Source organism: Saccopteryx leptura, chromosome 5 (genome assembly GCF_036850995.1).
Source record: "Saccopteryx leptura isolate mSacLep1 chromosome 5, mSacLep1_pri_phased_curated, whole genome shotgun sequence".
NCBI classification, from domain to species: Eukaryota; Metazoa; Chordata; class Mammalia; order Chiroptera; family Emballonuridae; genus Saccopteryx; species Saccopteryx leptura.
Window position 1 is genome coordinate 108242327 of NC_089507.1, and position 16279 is coordinate 108258605.

Consider the following 16279-nt stretch of genomic DNA (forward strand, 5'->3'; position numbering starts at 1 on the left):
GAAATTAAATTTAATGAGGTGACATTGGTCAATAAGAATACATAGGTTTCAGATAACATCTCTGTAGCATTTTAAAAAAGATTTTATTCATTTTAGAGATGAGGGAGAGAGAGGGAGAGAAATGGGGGGGGAGGAACAGGAAGCATCAACTTCCATATGTGTCTTGACCAGGCAAGCCCAGGATTTCGAAACAGTGATGCCAGCGTTCCAGGTTGATCCTTTATCCACTGCGCCACCACAGGTCAGGCCTCTATAGCATTTGAACTGTTGATTGTGTTGTGTGCCATACATCACCCAAAGTCAAACAATTTCCCATTACCGTATATTTGCCCCTCTTTACTCCCCTCCTCACCACCTGCCTCCCTCTGGTCACTACTTATGTCTGTGTCCATGAGTCTGTTTTATATGCCATCATGTGTCTGATATAATATATTCTAGCATAGCATGGCTAGCTTACTATAAATCCATGACCTTGAGTCTCAAGTGAGTCTTTAATACTACCAGGCAATCTTACCATACTTCCTTAGTCCATTTAATTTTCTGTACTCTTTAATGACTGTTACATGCTTTTCTCCCTTCTCAAACCTCTAATCCTTCTTCCCTATCTTGACTCCTACCTTCCCGTTCCATTGAGAAACTCAGTTGGAAGGTGGCTTCCATCACCTTGGCAGCCGGCGTCAGCGCTTGTACACACTTCCTCCTTGTGTGCCTTAAGAACTGGAGCCCCATCCCTGTCTCAGGCTGTGTCCTCTACTTGAGCACTGGGTCACATTGCTTAGCAGGGACATTGCTCTAGTAATTTCATCCTCTTGTTCCTATATCATGACCTTTCTTTCCCTCTCTGTTGGATCATTCCATCAGCATAGTCACAAGTTGTTATTTCTCCTACGTTGAAAGAAAAAATATCCTCCTCTTGTCACCAATAATCTTATTTTTTTCTCAAAAAAAATTTAAGACTTGTCTGTACTCCCTGTGTTCAATTCTTCTCCTTATTTGACACCATGGATCACTTCCTGCCCTTTGGAACAGTTTCTTCCAGAAAACGACAGTGTGAGCAGTCACTGTCCTTCACTGTTGAGCTCTCTGAGCCTCTTTGGTAGTGGGAGTACCCCTGTGTGTGCTCATTCACTTGGCAGTCTTGTCCAGGCCCGTGGTTTTGAATGCCATCAATCTACCGAGACTTACAACCTTGTATCTTTAGCTCACATCTTTCTCCCACACTTTCAGACCTTGAGCACTCTTCCACACCCTACTTAGATGTTTCATACACTCTCAGACTTTACAGGTGAAGATTGAACTCCTGACTTTTGCCTCTGGCCACCTGCAGCCTTCTCCATCTGTCTTGATGGGTACTCCATCCTTCTGATTGCTCAGGCCCGAAACGTTTGTCATCATCATTGACTCTCTTTCATACTCACATCAAATCTATCAGCGAATTGTGCTGGCTCAGCTTCAAAAATGTGTACCCAGACTTGGGCCAGTTTTTTAGATGTTTATTTTATTGATTACAGAGATAGGAAAAGAAAGAGCAAGAGACAGACAGGAACATCTATCTGTTTCTGTATGTGCCCTGACCGGGGATCGAACTGGCAACCTCTGTGCTTCAGGATGATGCTCTAACCAACCAAGCTATTCGACCAGGGCAAAATTGAACCATATTTAACTAGTCCATTTCTTCCTCCCTAATTTAACCATCATCATCTTTCTACCTGGGTTATTATGATCATTTCCATCTGTTTCTTTGTTTTTCTACCCAAAAGTGCCCAAAGTTTCTCATCAATTCAAAAGCCACCATAGTCCTTTTAACATGTCAGAACACATCACTCCTCTACTGAAAACCCTTTAGTGACTTCTTATCTCACTGAATAAAAGCCACAAGTCTTGACAATGACCTGCAAGGCCACATAAAACCTGAGAGCCCTGACTACATTTTTTGTTCTTTTCCCTGATTTACTTCACTCAGCCTATCCTCCTCGGCTTCTTCCTACGTGTCTGGCCAGTTCCCAACGTAGAAACTCTGCACTGGCTCCTCCCTTTGCCTGGAGTTAGATATCTGCATTCAGTCACTTCCTTCCTGCTTTTGTTCAAATGTCACCTCCTCCATGCAGGCTACCTGTACTCCCATTTAAAACTGTACCTGCCCTGTCACCTTGCTCCCTGGCTTTCCTTTCCTTGTTTTTATTTTTATTTTTCCACAGCATTTATCACCTCCTAATATTTTATATACTTTCTTTATTTATGGTGTCTATTACTTATGGCCTGTCTCTCCCTTTTAGAATATAAGCTCCTAGAAGGCAGGGGATCTTATTTACTGATATATCCCAAATGTCTAGAGTGTCTGACACATAAATGATGGATAGATAGATAGGTGAATGGAGATGGGTGGATGAATGGATCATAAAAACTCAAAAAGAAGCTTGCCCTAACATCCCACTTTATATTGTCTGTCCATTCTCCCCCGCCCCAGGCTTATTCTCATATGCCTTTCTTTTACTTTGTTAATTGAAATTATTGATTATTTTATAATATCTATTCTACTAGAATAGAAATTAAGCTATGCTTACTTGAGATAGTAAGCATGTACTTAATAAATGTTAAGTCAATCAATTCTGGAAAAGGATACAAATTTCTCAGATGAGTTAACTACATGTATAAATGTTATCCTGAGACAAATCTGTGGTTGTTTTCTGTCTGACTCAGTTCCAGTTATCAGGATACATGATCAGTTGTTATAGTCTTTTTTTTTATCACTATGGTTAGATATGTTTTATTACTAAATAATTCTCAAAGTACCCTTGTTAGTTTATAATACATTAAGCAAAGATTTTATTAAGAAGTTAAATGATTGTCAAGATTCAAAGCAGGAAATTTCACAACATATTGTAGAATATTCTGCATTTATATAAGGAATAAATAAAGTTGAAGATTTTTACTGTATATTGGAAGGATTTCTGATTTTCAGTGAAGTTAACAAAATGATCGGAGAAGTGCTGATCACAGAAGGATAAACTGGGAAATGAAATCTTAGTATGTAATAAAGCAGACAGCTGTGATCTTACTTCTGAAAGTACCTCACTTGCCTTGGGTTCCAGGGTATTTTCTACATAAGACTCAATAAATATACTTATCATGGGGCTCATTTAAAATTTTAGAAGAGGCTCTGGCTATATGGCTTAGTGGATAAAGCATTATCCTGGTGCACTGAGGTTACAGGTTCGATCCCCAGTCAGGGCATGGAGGAGAAGCAATTAATGAGTACACAAGTAAATGGAACAACTTAGTGGAGCAATGAATTGATGCTTCTCTCTCAAGTCAATGAAAAAATTAAAGTCATAGTAGAGTATTGCAGGTTTCACAGGAAATTATTATGTACCACTAGAAAGTGGATAAACTGATCAGATTTTTAAGCTTTTTTCTGTAGTTTCTTTTTTTTTTTTTTTTTTTTTTTTTTTTTCATTTTTCTGAAGCTGGAAACAGGGAGAGACAGTCAGACAGACTCCCGCATGCGCCCGACCGGGATCCACCCGGCACGCCCACCAGGGGCGACGCTCTGCCCACCAGGGGGCGATGCTCTGCCCATCCTGGGCGTCGCCATGTTGCGACCAGAGCCACTCTAGCGCCTGGGGCAGAGGCCACAGAGCCATCCCCAGCGCCCGGGCCATCTTTGCTCCAATGGAGCCTTGGCTGCGGGAGGGGAAGAGAGAGACAGAGAGGGAAAGCGCGGCGGAGGGGTGGAAAAGCAAATGGGCGCTTCTCCTGTGTGCCCTGGCCGGGAATCGAACCCGGGTCCTCCGCACGCTAGGCCGACGCTCTACCGCTGAGCCAACCGGCCAGGGCCTGTAGTTTCTTATAATAGGAATCGAGTCATACTTTTCTTTTAATTTCTTTTAAAAATATTGAAAATTTGGAGTAAAAATTTAAGATAAATCAATTGTAGATATTAAAAGAAACTCTGGGTTTTCCTTTTGTTATTTGCTATTGATGGTTTTAGAATGAAAATGGAAAAACATACTTTCCTATTTAGCAGAGTTAAATGTCTGTATTAAGAAATGTAAAAGTCAATGAATGAAAATTCAAGTGACTATTAATCATGATCAGTTTATTTTCTCCTTTGAATGAACTTCATTTTGCTTTTTGATCAGTAGGTATTCTATCACTAGCACATTTTTTTTTAACATGGACAGAGAAAGAGTCAGAAAGAGGGATAGACAGGGACAGACAGACAGGAATGGAGAGAGATGAGAAGCATCAATTATCAGTTTTTCTTTGCGACACCTTAGTTGTTCATTGATTGCTTTCTCATATGTGCCTTGACTGTGGGCCTTCAGCAGACCAAGTAACCCTTTGCTCGAGCCAGCGACCTTGGATCCAAGCTGGTGAGCTTGTTTTTGCTCAAGCCAGATGAGCCCGCACTCAAGCTGGCGACCTTGGGTCTCAAACCTGGGTCCTCAGCATCCAGTCTGACGCTCTGTCCACTGCGCCACCGCCTGGTCAGGCTCACTAGCACATTTTAATAAACTGAAGGTGCACATTTTGTTGTATCTGTTAAAATGAGTTTCACTATTAACTTGATAAGTCATTTTTTAGGAAGGAAACTAGAAATAGAGCCATGAATTTGGGACAGTTTGTTTTCTTTTTACTTTGTGACCAAAAGGTTTTTGTATTGTTTTGTTTTGGTGTTTGAGATCATACAGTGTTTTTCTCTGAACTTATCTCACTTAGCATAATACCCTCAAAGTCCATTCATGTTTTCTCAAGTGGTAGGATTTTCTTTTTTATAGCTAAGTAATATTCCACTGTGAATACAAATTCTTTATGCATTCATCCACTGAGGGACACTTAGGTTGTTTCCATGATTTAGCTACTATAAATAGTGCTGCTATGACCACTGGGGACTAACATATCTTTTCAATGTGGTGTTTTCATTTCCTTTGGATATATTCCCAGAAGTGGAGTTGCTGGATCCAAAGAGATTTTTAAGTTAATTATCTCCTTAGCATAATTGTTTTCTGATAGCCGTTAGTCTAGTAAGTCTAAGAAGTTGTGAGAAAATAAAAATTGCTCCTGTTGTAAACCTCAGATGTATTTCTGATAGGAGCCCAGTGACTTCCCCCCAGCCTCTGTGGCACTAATGGAGTGGCCTCTGGTTGTGAGAAAAGGCAGGTCCTGAGGTCTCAGAAATACCATGAGCATCCTGCTGGACCTGCGCTCTTAGTTCCCGTGTGTGTCAGTCCCAGGCACCAGTCTCCCAGCAGCACAGAGCATATGGCAGCATGATTCAGGGTGTTAAGGGAAGGCTTCGAGGGCCTGAGTCCAAGTAAAAACATCGAGGAGGAGGAAAGTTTGGGAGGGCTGAGTGGTAGTTGCTGGGCCATGCTTCTGGGATTTTAGGACAGTCTTCAGTGGTGCTGAAGAGAGGTGGTGAAACCGGGAGGTTTCGATCTTCGGCAGCATTCTGACATACGGACAACTAAATGTAATCATCCATCAGAAGAAGTCCACCCTAGGCGCTGTTAACTGAGTGACCCCCGCCTCCCACCACCGAGCAACCATTGGAGGCCTGGGAACCTCAGTGACACTGCCTAGAGCTGCTGAGAGGGAATCTTCCCCAAGGCGGTAAGCTTGCAAAGTTAGAATGCAAAATAACTAAGGCTAATTAAATTCCTTCAAGTTAGTCCATGCATTATTTTCTATGTGGAACATACATTCTACGTTATAAATGCACTGCTTGAGGTGACAGAGCCCAAGTGAGTTCAGGGAATCAAAAATGGCATCCTCTGTTGGCCCCTTTGGTTAACATCCTGGGGTCTTTTTCTCAAGCTGATAAGCCCTCTTATCTTGGCAAGAACTTTTTTTTCCCTCCACTTTGTTGTCAATTCTAGTTTTAGAAATAGAGTTCCTGAAGTAAAGATATTGAGAGATAGGGTTCTGCTGTCCTCCTTTCCTACCTGTAAGTTCTGTGAAGCGGAATTCTGTACAAACCTCCACAGGTAGTGGTAGCATCCTTGGTTATAGGAGGTAAGCCAAGGAAGGAGGCACATTCTGAACTGATGTCTTCATCTGAAAAAATAAAATTATTGCCTGTGGCTCCTGTTATGAGATGCTAACTTTCTCTGCTGCTTTATTTTTCTAATTTTTAGTGTCCCATCTTTCTGCTACTCCATTGTTTGAAAGGTTGATCATTGCATGAAAGGCACAAGGTTTTCCAAGGGCTCCTCTGTAGCATTGTACACTTAATATTTCTGTCTTCTAGTGGTGAAGAACTATACATCGCACTTAGACTTTGTATCCCATGAGGAATAAAAGACCTGGGAGAAGTGAAAGATTGTGCTAGCATAAAAAAGACCTTATATCTGTGTTTTTATGAGCTGAGCTCTCCTGAATAGTGGGTGGACCCACTCATAAAAATCCTATTTCTAGCAGTAAAACTGAGTCTGATTAAGAACATGTATTATCGAAAAGGGTACCATCATATACTGCTGGTTGAACTTCAAAGTACCGCAGCCCATTTGGACTTACTTTGGAATAGAATTTTGAAAGGTCTTGATAAATTGTGGCTATCACATGCTACCTCTGGGAATCAATCCCAAGGAGAGAATTCTAAATACAAAGAGGATTTTTGTGCAATAGGTTTTCAAGTCAGAATACTTATCATAGTGGAAAAAATTGTAAGGCTTAATGTAAAAAAAACGGTGACCAGTTGAAGTAATTTTTTAAAATGATAGAATAAAAATATATATCACATGAAAAATACTATCATACTTTAAAACTGGATATCAGTTAAATAAATTATGATTGTAGCTATGAGAATAAAATCTATGTATTTAAATTTTTTTCAAGACTAAATGGAAGCACCATCATGCTATCGAGGCTTGTGCTTCAGTGGTAGGACTATGGCAACATTTTTGTAAAGCCCATATTTCCATTTGAGGAACAGCATCTCTTCTATCACTATAAATTGTAAAAAATACCAAGAATTGGAATTCAAACATTTAAAACCATTTCGTGTCTGTTGTGTCCATTTCCAGAGCGTAGTCCCCCTCCCCCTCTCCGTGCTGTGAATGACTGGGTAACCTCAGAGCCCTCAGTCAGTCCTCACCCCAGGCAGCAGCCAGGTAGAATGGGCCAACTGTGGAGAATCTGGAAATGAATATGGGTTCTCTGTCCAATTCTGGACAACTCCAGGTGAAAAATTTGTTAAGAGAGAAACTACTCAGAAGAAATCCATTTACCATAGTGGAAAAGAAGCATAATGCCAATTAGAACAATACCTCTTTTCATAGTTTCTCAACGGACCTATTTTTTTTTTACCTTGTGGATAAACAAATATCACCTAGATCTCTTATTTCAAACACTTATCTGTAAATCAGCAAAGACAGTTTTTGGTTCTTTTTCATCCAAAGCATTATTCCGTTTTGAATAATGTCATTCCTTATTCATTCAAGAAGATGTTTGGGTTGGGGGTGGCAGCTACTAAGTCTTTGCCACTGAAACCAAAGAACTTAGCATTTTATCTCTGTGTGTTTCCTGATTTCCAGTTGCTACATACTGTCAAGTTATAAACACGTATTTCAGTAGTTCGTTTTTACCTTTATTACTTGCCGTGGACCAGCGCAGCTAGAAATTCTGGGTCTTGAAGGAGAACGGTGCGGAATTAAGAAAATAGACTCACCAAGAAAAGACGATGGGGTCATGGGATCAGGAGGCCTCTTCAATGCTGATGGCAATATCTGAGAGAGCCACAATGGAAGGGCATGTAAATTGCTTCCAGCAACTTAAGGAAGCAAGTGAAGTGGGTGCAAATACTCAGCATCATAGCCAATATGGAGGGGGGGGGGGGGGGACTTAGCCTTTTGCTAAGCCTCGAATTTAAAAAGGCTTTTTGCTTCTTGCAGCCTACCACAATTACTTGCAGTGCTTTCAAAGAGAACAGTGGCCTTTTCCTAGATTGGAAATGTGTGGTATATGGCCAAGAGCACGAAGATTTCATTCATCTGCATGGAATACCATACTAAGAAGCTGTTTAGTGATGAAAAACTAAAGTGAAAAAAACAACAATGACTACAACTGTTATTCAGTGTATGTTTGTATTTTGGGTGGAAAGGGAGGGAACACTTGTTTCTAATTTTTTTCCCCTTTTTTCTCCCTCTTTAGACAAAGCCTGTTGCATTTGCAGTTCGGACAAATGTCAGCTACAGCGCAGCCCATGAAGATGATGTCCCAGTGCCCGGCATGGCTATCTCATTTGAAGCAAAAGATTTTCTGCATGTTAAGGAAGTAAGGAAAATAATCTGAATTTCTGTCCACGTGACTTTTTACCTTGAAGCGTGATGTCCTATTTCTTATTGCTGTGAAATAGCATTGCACAGAGCTGCAGTTGTGTAACATACTCATGAAATTCTTGCTCCTCGGCCTTTTCTAATATGATCCTAACTTGTATAAAGAAGGAAGCAGTCACAGGCCTCTTGGTGATAACTTCAAGGCTCCCTGGGGCTCTTGTGATCCAGAAATTGGGGACTACTAGAGGACATGATCCCTTTTTACGCTTAAGCTATACTTTTTATTTTAATTTGTAACTTTGACTACATGTTGTTTTTCCTTCCATATCTCTAGTTTAACCACATAGGGATGGTTTCATAATCTCTAAAATTCTTGACCTCTCCTCTCTGCTGACAGTGTCCAAACTCAGATCCCTGGTGCCCTTTTCCTTCTTTGATGATCGACTTCCGCAGTGGAAGGGATAATGGGAAGAGTTGAAACCAAGACTAGAAACAGATAGCAAGAAAATCCCTTTTCCTCCATGCCGAGGTCACCACCTTTCAGTTTACGACCACTCAAATCTGTCAGTTAGGCAGACTCAGCCACCCTTAATGAAGATTTATTTTGAGTCAATGTTTACCCAGTGCCTGCTGTGCAGAACACTATTAAATGGCCAGAATCCCCTAGATGGGGTCCTTCGTGTCTGAGCATGAGGCTTCCTCAGACCTGCAGAAACTGAGCGCTGTAGTCTGGGGATGATGTGTCCTAGGAAGCGAATTTACAAACATGTAAATTTAACTGTTCACTGCACTGAAGGCTGTAAGCAAAAGGAGGTGATGACTGCCAGTTTAAAAAGCCTCCCCAATTTAGAGCCTCTCATTTCATGAACATAAAAAAGAGATGTGAAATACTGGAGGGAAGAATAGAAAGTTTTCAGAAGTGATGGAGTGCCTAGAATCTGATTTTATGACAGTAAATGAATTAGTCCAGGGTCTCCTCCTGATGGTTTATGCTTGATGCTTGGAGAGGAATCCCTTTCTACCATGAAAGGAAAAGAAACCAGAGTGGCTATTCTTTGAAATGTTCAAGAACAGATTTGAAAAATACTATTCAGCTGAGGGAAATCAAGCCAAATCATAAAGGTTTAGGGTAAAGATTCCATCCACAAGAGAGACATTGTTGGCATCAGCAGAAGTAGAGAAATTGTCTGTGAACACCATACTATACTAATTATAAACATGTTTGCACAAGTAAATTTTGCTCTGGTGCAGAATATTTCTGGTAGGTTTCAATATGTATCTCTCAGTTTTAGTATTTCCAGTTACTCGGATTACATTAAGAGGAAGACCTCTATAACACTCTCCAGTCCTTAATGGCCTCTTGTTAGAAAGGGGTAGTTAATCTTCGAGCAAGGAGAATTTAACCTAGGTATTCAACAGTGACAACAGTACCTGTGGCGGAATTCAAACTAGTCTTAGTTCTTAGCCAGATTCTTCATCTTAACTAAAAATACATCACATTTACACTCTCAATCCGTCAATCTATGGGATTTTTGAATTGTGACATACTGCTCACAAAAATTAGAGGATATTTCAAAATGAATATGAAGTGATAAAAAAAGAAGCATTTGATTTTTTTTTTTATTAAACAAGAACATCAGAAAAGCAAATGACAAGTCAAAAAAAGTTCAGTTATGCAGATGAGATGCAAACCAACTTTTATTTCATTGGTGGAAATGCACTGTACAAAAGGCTGAAAGTACTGCAGTCTCTGCACGTTCCCTGATCCCCTAATTTTTGTGAGCAGTTGAAGCATAGTTCATTGTAATTGCTATAATATTTCTCTCCACTGAAAGTACTTAATGTGGGAGAAAAATAAACCAATCTGAGGATTTCAACTTCTGTGCGCTGATGTTAACAAATCTGATTTTGTGTTTAGAAATTTAACAATGACTGGTGGATAGGGCGACTGGTTAAAGAAGGCTGTGAAATCGGATTCATTCCAAGCCCAGTGAAGCTAGAAAACATGAGGCTACAGCATGAACAGAGAGCCAAGCAAGGGAAATTCTACTCCAGGTATGAGAATGGCAGGTGTTGGTGTAACCGTCCAGACTGTGCCGTCATCCGGGTGCTGTTTGCTGTCCTCCACAGTCTTCCTTACATGTTATCAAGCGGACTGGGGATAGGGTTTCTTGATAATAGCACAAGTCCTGCATTTTAAAAAGTTCATTCCAGCATCTCATGTTCATTGACTTGGGAGAGAATTAAATTAATTACGATCATTAATGAAAACAGCTAAGGTCATAGAATATTAAATTCAGGCTTCAGTGCAGAGGAGATTCTCAAGTCCTAATCTTTTGCTGAAAATACTCTGGCGCTGAGCAAACTTAGTGACTAATCCATCTCTATAGCTGCCCGGCGTGGCAGGAAGGTGCTTTAGCGATGATAGTCATAGACATCGCTGGCAGAGAGCAGTCCTTATGGCCTGTTTGATTTCATTTTCACTTGAGAAACTCAATTTTCAATTCTCCCTACTGCTAAGCTCTTAAGGGGAAACTTGATATGAAACCAGTTAAAATTGCCTGTGCAGATAGCAATTAAATGAGTTGTGCAATAGGCTGGGGCTAATTAACCCTTCCTAGCACTATAGCGGTGCTTTGCCCCTCACTAAAAGAAACACTAAAAGGGTTACTCAGATGGAGTGAATTAGAAATATAACCCCATGTGGCCAAGTCCAAGATGTAGCATGCTTCTCCCCATGTTAAAGGATAGGATATGGGCAAGTCCTTCCTTTAATGTGTGTAACGAGGCTCCTGTTGTCTCTAGCTTGTATTTTATTTGTTTATATACTGATGCAAATCCTTTGTCAATGATCATGTTTTAGTGTTAGCAAGAATTTCTTTTTTCAACCATCAACAAAGAAGTTTTTGGTATAGAACATCCGTCTTTTAAGTACTATTTCATAACTATCAGGCTCTTTTAGTTCAAACAGAGACCTCTACCCTGTATTTGACATTTATTAATCCCTGGGTGATTAAGGCCTCAGATGGTGAGATGCTTTTAATCATAAAGAAGTAACAGTGTGGGCCTGACCAAGCAGTGGCACAGTGGATAGAGCATCAGACTGGGACATGGAGGACCCGGCTTGAGCATGAGCTCATCCACCTTGAGCGGGGGCTCACTAGCTTGAGCACAGGTCACTGGCTTGAGCATGGAATCATAGACATGACCCCATGGTCGCTGGCTTGAGCAAGGGGACCCTCGCTCTGCTGTAGCCTCACCCCCCCCCCCCCGTCAAGACACATATGAAAAAGCAATCATTGAGCAACTAAGGTGCCACAACAAAGAATTGATGCTTCTCATCTCTCTCCCTTCCTGTCTGTCTGTCCCATCTGTCCCTCTCTCTGACTCTGTCAAAAAAAACCAAAAATTACCTGAGGGGTATTAAAAATCTGCTACTATTCATTCCATTTCTATTATTCTGTTTGTTTTAGTGTGCATTTTTCTATTCTCCACATTGATAATGGTGTCTTAATACTAGTTAATAAAATCATACTGTGGAAAAACTTTATTTTGCTGGGGCACTGGCATTGCTATTACCAGTTTGGTAGTGCTGTCTATATTTGTTGAGGTTTGAAGTTATCTCAGCTGGGGGATGAGTTTTGGTGTTAGTCTGTTAAAAATAATTTAGCATTTTCCAGAGTTTTACTGTCAAATCACTTGAGAAGAAGGTTCCATGGTCTAATGAGTTGAAGACAAGACATCAGAAAGTTATTTCAGGATTTTTCATAGCCTTTAAAATGTTAACGTGCACTGTAAATCCAGGTGACGGGGTAGGGATACCTTTCTTGCACATACTTACTTACATTATCTTATGTCTTTTCTTGATTCTTGTCTTGGGAATAGTGTTTTCTAGAAGGCATTGTGGAAATTTGGGGATGGGCTATTGCAGAGATAGACTTGTATGTCTATCTCTGATTTTTCTTCTATAAACGGAGAAAGAAAAACTACTTCTAAAGGAATAGGGAGGGAGAATTTTTTTGTTAAGGAAGCAGTTTCCTCTGCTCCGCCCCCTCTACCCCCCCCCCCCCAGGCATCCCTGGTCTGGTGTGAGTGATGAGCTCAGCTTTACAAGAACCTGTGGGAACAGAATGTATATTAGAGCGTCCACTTCACAGATGAGGAGACAGGCCATGAGAAGTTAGGGAACTTGACCAAGGTCACCAACTAGGAAGTGGTAGAATCAGGATGAAAAGCAATCAACTGGCTGTAGTGGCCCTCAGATGGAGATGGACTGCCGTGCTGTACTGTGAGTCCTGTAGCCAGGCCTGACGCGGCAAGCACAGAACAAATCAGGATCGTGTTACCAGTTGTTGCTGTTTACTGTATTAGCTATATTGTTTGCTATTGCATTATTTCTTTAAAGACCTGTACAGTCTCTGCATTCAGGGAGTATATAACATGTCATAACTTAGTCTGGGTTACCTTTCCTGTAACCATATACATTTTGCTTCAATTTTCTTGATTTTATTTTGTCCCATCTCTTCCCCTAAGCTTTTGCCTAAATATGTGAAACTATTTTTACTTCCTTTCAGAAGTTTTTACATTTGTCTTCTAACATTTTAAATAGTTTAAAACTTTGATATATAAATTATAAAAGCCAATTAAAACCAAAAGCAGTAAAACTTGAGAAGGTGACATTTTCATAGAATTAAAAGTTAAGGACAGATTTACACTGTGAAAATTTTTACTCTTTGTAATGTTTGTCACAGTTTTACGCAATTCAAATAATACTTTTAACTTCTATTAAAATTCAAAAAGAATGTAAAACAAACCATGTTTAAATTGAAATTAGACTTGGCCTTTTAGAAAAAGAAAAACTCTGGAAGAAAATGTTTTGGTCCTGTTACTAGGTATTGTATAACTACCAGAGAGTGTTTCTATTAATACCACTGTTTATTCATTTTATGTACTGTCTGGTATTTTTGTTAAATGTACTGAGGTATCCTTTTAAGAACCTTAAAAATATGTAGAGGCCTTATGGTAGTTGCTTAAAGTTTTTAATATTTCTTTTACTCATTAAAATCCCAGTAGAGTAGCAATAAAATACGGCCTGCCACTGAGATTTTAATGGAGTGTCCGTTTTTGTATTGTTTACATAAAGTAAATACTGCCCCTTGATGCATGGACACAGTAGCAAATTATTTCAACCAGTCAGTCCCTGGCTTGGCTGTGATGCCAACCTTCAGACAATAAGACTGTCCTTCTGAAATTCCATGTCAGTCTTTTAAGATATTCCTTTCCATCTTTGTGAGGGGTCATTCAGTAACGTGTTGGTTAGCGTGCTAGTACTCAGGTACAACACATAAATGCTTTTGTTCTAATATTAACTCCAAACCGTCTTAGATAGAATTGTGTCTTATTAAAACTTTAGAATTTGGTAGTTCTGAAGTATATGCCCTTTACATCATCCCTAGTTAACCCAGTCTATTCCTCCATGTTAGCCATGCTTAAGAAATGTTCTGGACACGATCTGACGGTTCAGTGCTCAGGATATGCTGTCATGTTCCTTCATGTGCCTTTCAAATATTAGCAAGGTTTGGTATTGCTGGGTTTTTCTTTTATAGGTCACTTATTAAAAGTTGAGTCTTTTCAATCTTAGTATACCCCCCCCCCAAAAAATCAAGCTAAGACAAAGGAGCAGGAACCCCATGAAGAGGGAGCAGTTCAGATTGGTTCGGAGAGTCTAAGATAAAAGGTGCAAAGGAAACCTCCGCTGTTACTACCTGTGATCCTGGCAGAGAACCTGAGCACTGCAGAAGTCACCCAAGTTCTCTTCCACTCTCCCAGGGCCTTTTGAAATTAAACCTTGAATTCAGAACAGAGACTATTACATGGCTGTTTGTAGGACTCCAGGAATATCCACTGGGAAATTACTCTTTGCCTCCTTGTAGTGAAGACAAATTTAAAGTTCCATAAAAAACACAATGAGTAGCCCTGGCCTGTTGGCTCAGTGGTAGAGCGTCGGCCTGGCGTGCAGGAGTCCTGGGTTCAATTCTCGGCCAGGGCACACAGGAGAAGTGCCTATCTGCTTCTCCACCCCTCCCCCTCTCCTTCCTCTCTGTCTTTCTCTTCCCCTCTCGCAGCCAAGGCTCCATTGGAGCACAGTTGGCCCGGGTGCTGAGGATGGCTCTATGGCCTCTGCCTCAGGTGCTAGAATGGCTCTGGTTGCAACAGAGCAACGCCCCAGATGGGCAGAGCATCGCCCCCTGGTGGGCATGCTGGATGGATCCGGTCAGGCGCATGCGGGAGTCTGTCTGACTGCCTCCCCATTTCCAACTTCAGAAAAATAAACAAACAAACAAACAAAAACCACAATGAGTAATCGTGTTTATTGAGCAATCCATATGTTTTTTGTATCCGAAATAAGTGTCAGATTTAATACAAATTTTTGCTTTACTTCAGTAAATCAGGAGGAAATTCATCATCCAGTTTGGGTGACATAGTACCTAGTTCCAGAAAATCTACACCTCCATCATCTGGTAAGTAGGTGACCAGCGCCGCACAGCTACATACGGCATTTCATGCTTTCCTCAGTCTGACCTCGTTGTGTGACTTTGTATACACTGAATCCCTGTCTGAATTCTAGATATGTTAAAAAAAAAAAAAGTATTAGAAATATGAATGCCCCGATACAGTTAGGAAGAATTGGGGGAAATTATTTTCTGGCTTTGGCGAAACATAATAAAGGAAATATGTCAGTGTGTTCACTGTCAGTTCCTGTACTTAAATAATCAAAGTGATGAGCATATTGAACATTTTACTCCCAGCCGCCACTGTGTGCCGGCACATTGGAACAAGCAAGTGGATGGTGAACATGAGCTTCCGCAGTGCATGTGATGTGTAGGCCTCCATGTTCAGTCAATGAAAAAGAACCATGAAAGCTTTGGCACAATGAGGAAAGGAAAGGAAAATGAGGGAGTTGTAGGCCTGACACGAGCTATTCTGAAAAGGCTCTGGGGAAGATGTGGAAAATGTATAGAATACCAAAAAAAGGTAAAAGTACTGTGGGAAGAGTGACTACCGTTTTATTTATAAAGTAGTGGGTTCATGCTTAGGGTTACTAGATAAAGGACACTCAGTCAAAGCTGAATTTCAGGTAAACAATAACTTTTTAGTATAAGTAAATATTGTATGAGATACGCTAAAAAATATGTATTGGTTATGTGAAATTCAGATATAACTGAATTTTTATTTGCTAAATGTGGCAGGACTACCATTCTGTGTACAGCTCGGGTTCCATAGGAATAGAAGGCTCATTGGCCCAACTGTGTGCAAGCCTGTGATCAGAGCCTTAGTTTGCTAAGAGATGCAATCGAGAGTCACAGTAAGATCCTAAGAGTTGACCAGCAGAGCATTTGAGCAAAAGGATTCTGTGTCCGGTTTCTAGAAGCTGGAAGTGGGAAGAGGTCAAATATGGCAAGCTGTGCATCTGTGCAATTAAGGAACTAGGTGCACACGACTGCTGTGTGTTAAGAACAGGAAGAACAGGACTCCTCTATGACTAGTCCTCAAACCCATTCTGGGTGTTGGTGGGTTTTAGATGCCAATCTAAGGGCTTCTTAGTAAAAACTATAGAACTTTTTAGGTGAGCAAGATCTGAACACAATAAGAAATGTCACTGTAGGATGCATATCGATGTCAAAAACAAGGTATTTATAATTTAGAGCAATTCTCAGTTGCTTAAAGTGAAGTAAAATAGTATGTTTAAAAGGAAAATTGAAGCTTTTTTAGGAAATGAGGCTTTTGTCTTTTTTTGTCCAGTAGTATGGATAGGTATTTTCTGAAGACACAGGAGAAGGAAGGCTTATCTGAGCTTCTCAAACACGTGAAGTTTTTGGGATTATAACATAAACCTCCTCCTTTTCCTGTATATTTTAATGGCTATCAGAAGACTCCAGAGGCTGGAGATGAGGCTCTTGAAACAGGCAGATGCTACCTCGCATTGTAGCTCCTCCTGC

The 16279-nt window shown here is 40.4% G+C and overlaps 1 protein-coding gene across 15 annotated transcripts in view; it reads left to right on the forward strand.

Annotated features, from left to right (window-relative positions):
- CACNB2 (calcium voltage-gated channel auxiliary subunit beta 2) overlaps nt 1–16279 on the forward strand; it is a 417779-nt gene that overhangs the window by 364996 nt on the left and 36504 nt on the right. For 14 of the 15 annotated variants that reach the window (XM_066387392.1, XM_066387393.1, XM_066387395.1 and 11 more), the window contains 3 exons: nt 8155–8277; nt 10198–10334; nt 14724–14800. In XM_066387392.1, the coding sequence (XP_066243489.1) occupies nt 8155–8277; nt 10198–10334; nt 14724–14800 (337 nt within the window). The remainder of the gene's footprint in view (nt 1–8154; nt 8278–10197; nt 10335–14723; nt 14801–16279) is intronic. The other variant, XM_066387407.1, reaches the window with a different exon arrangement.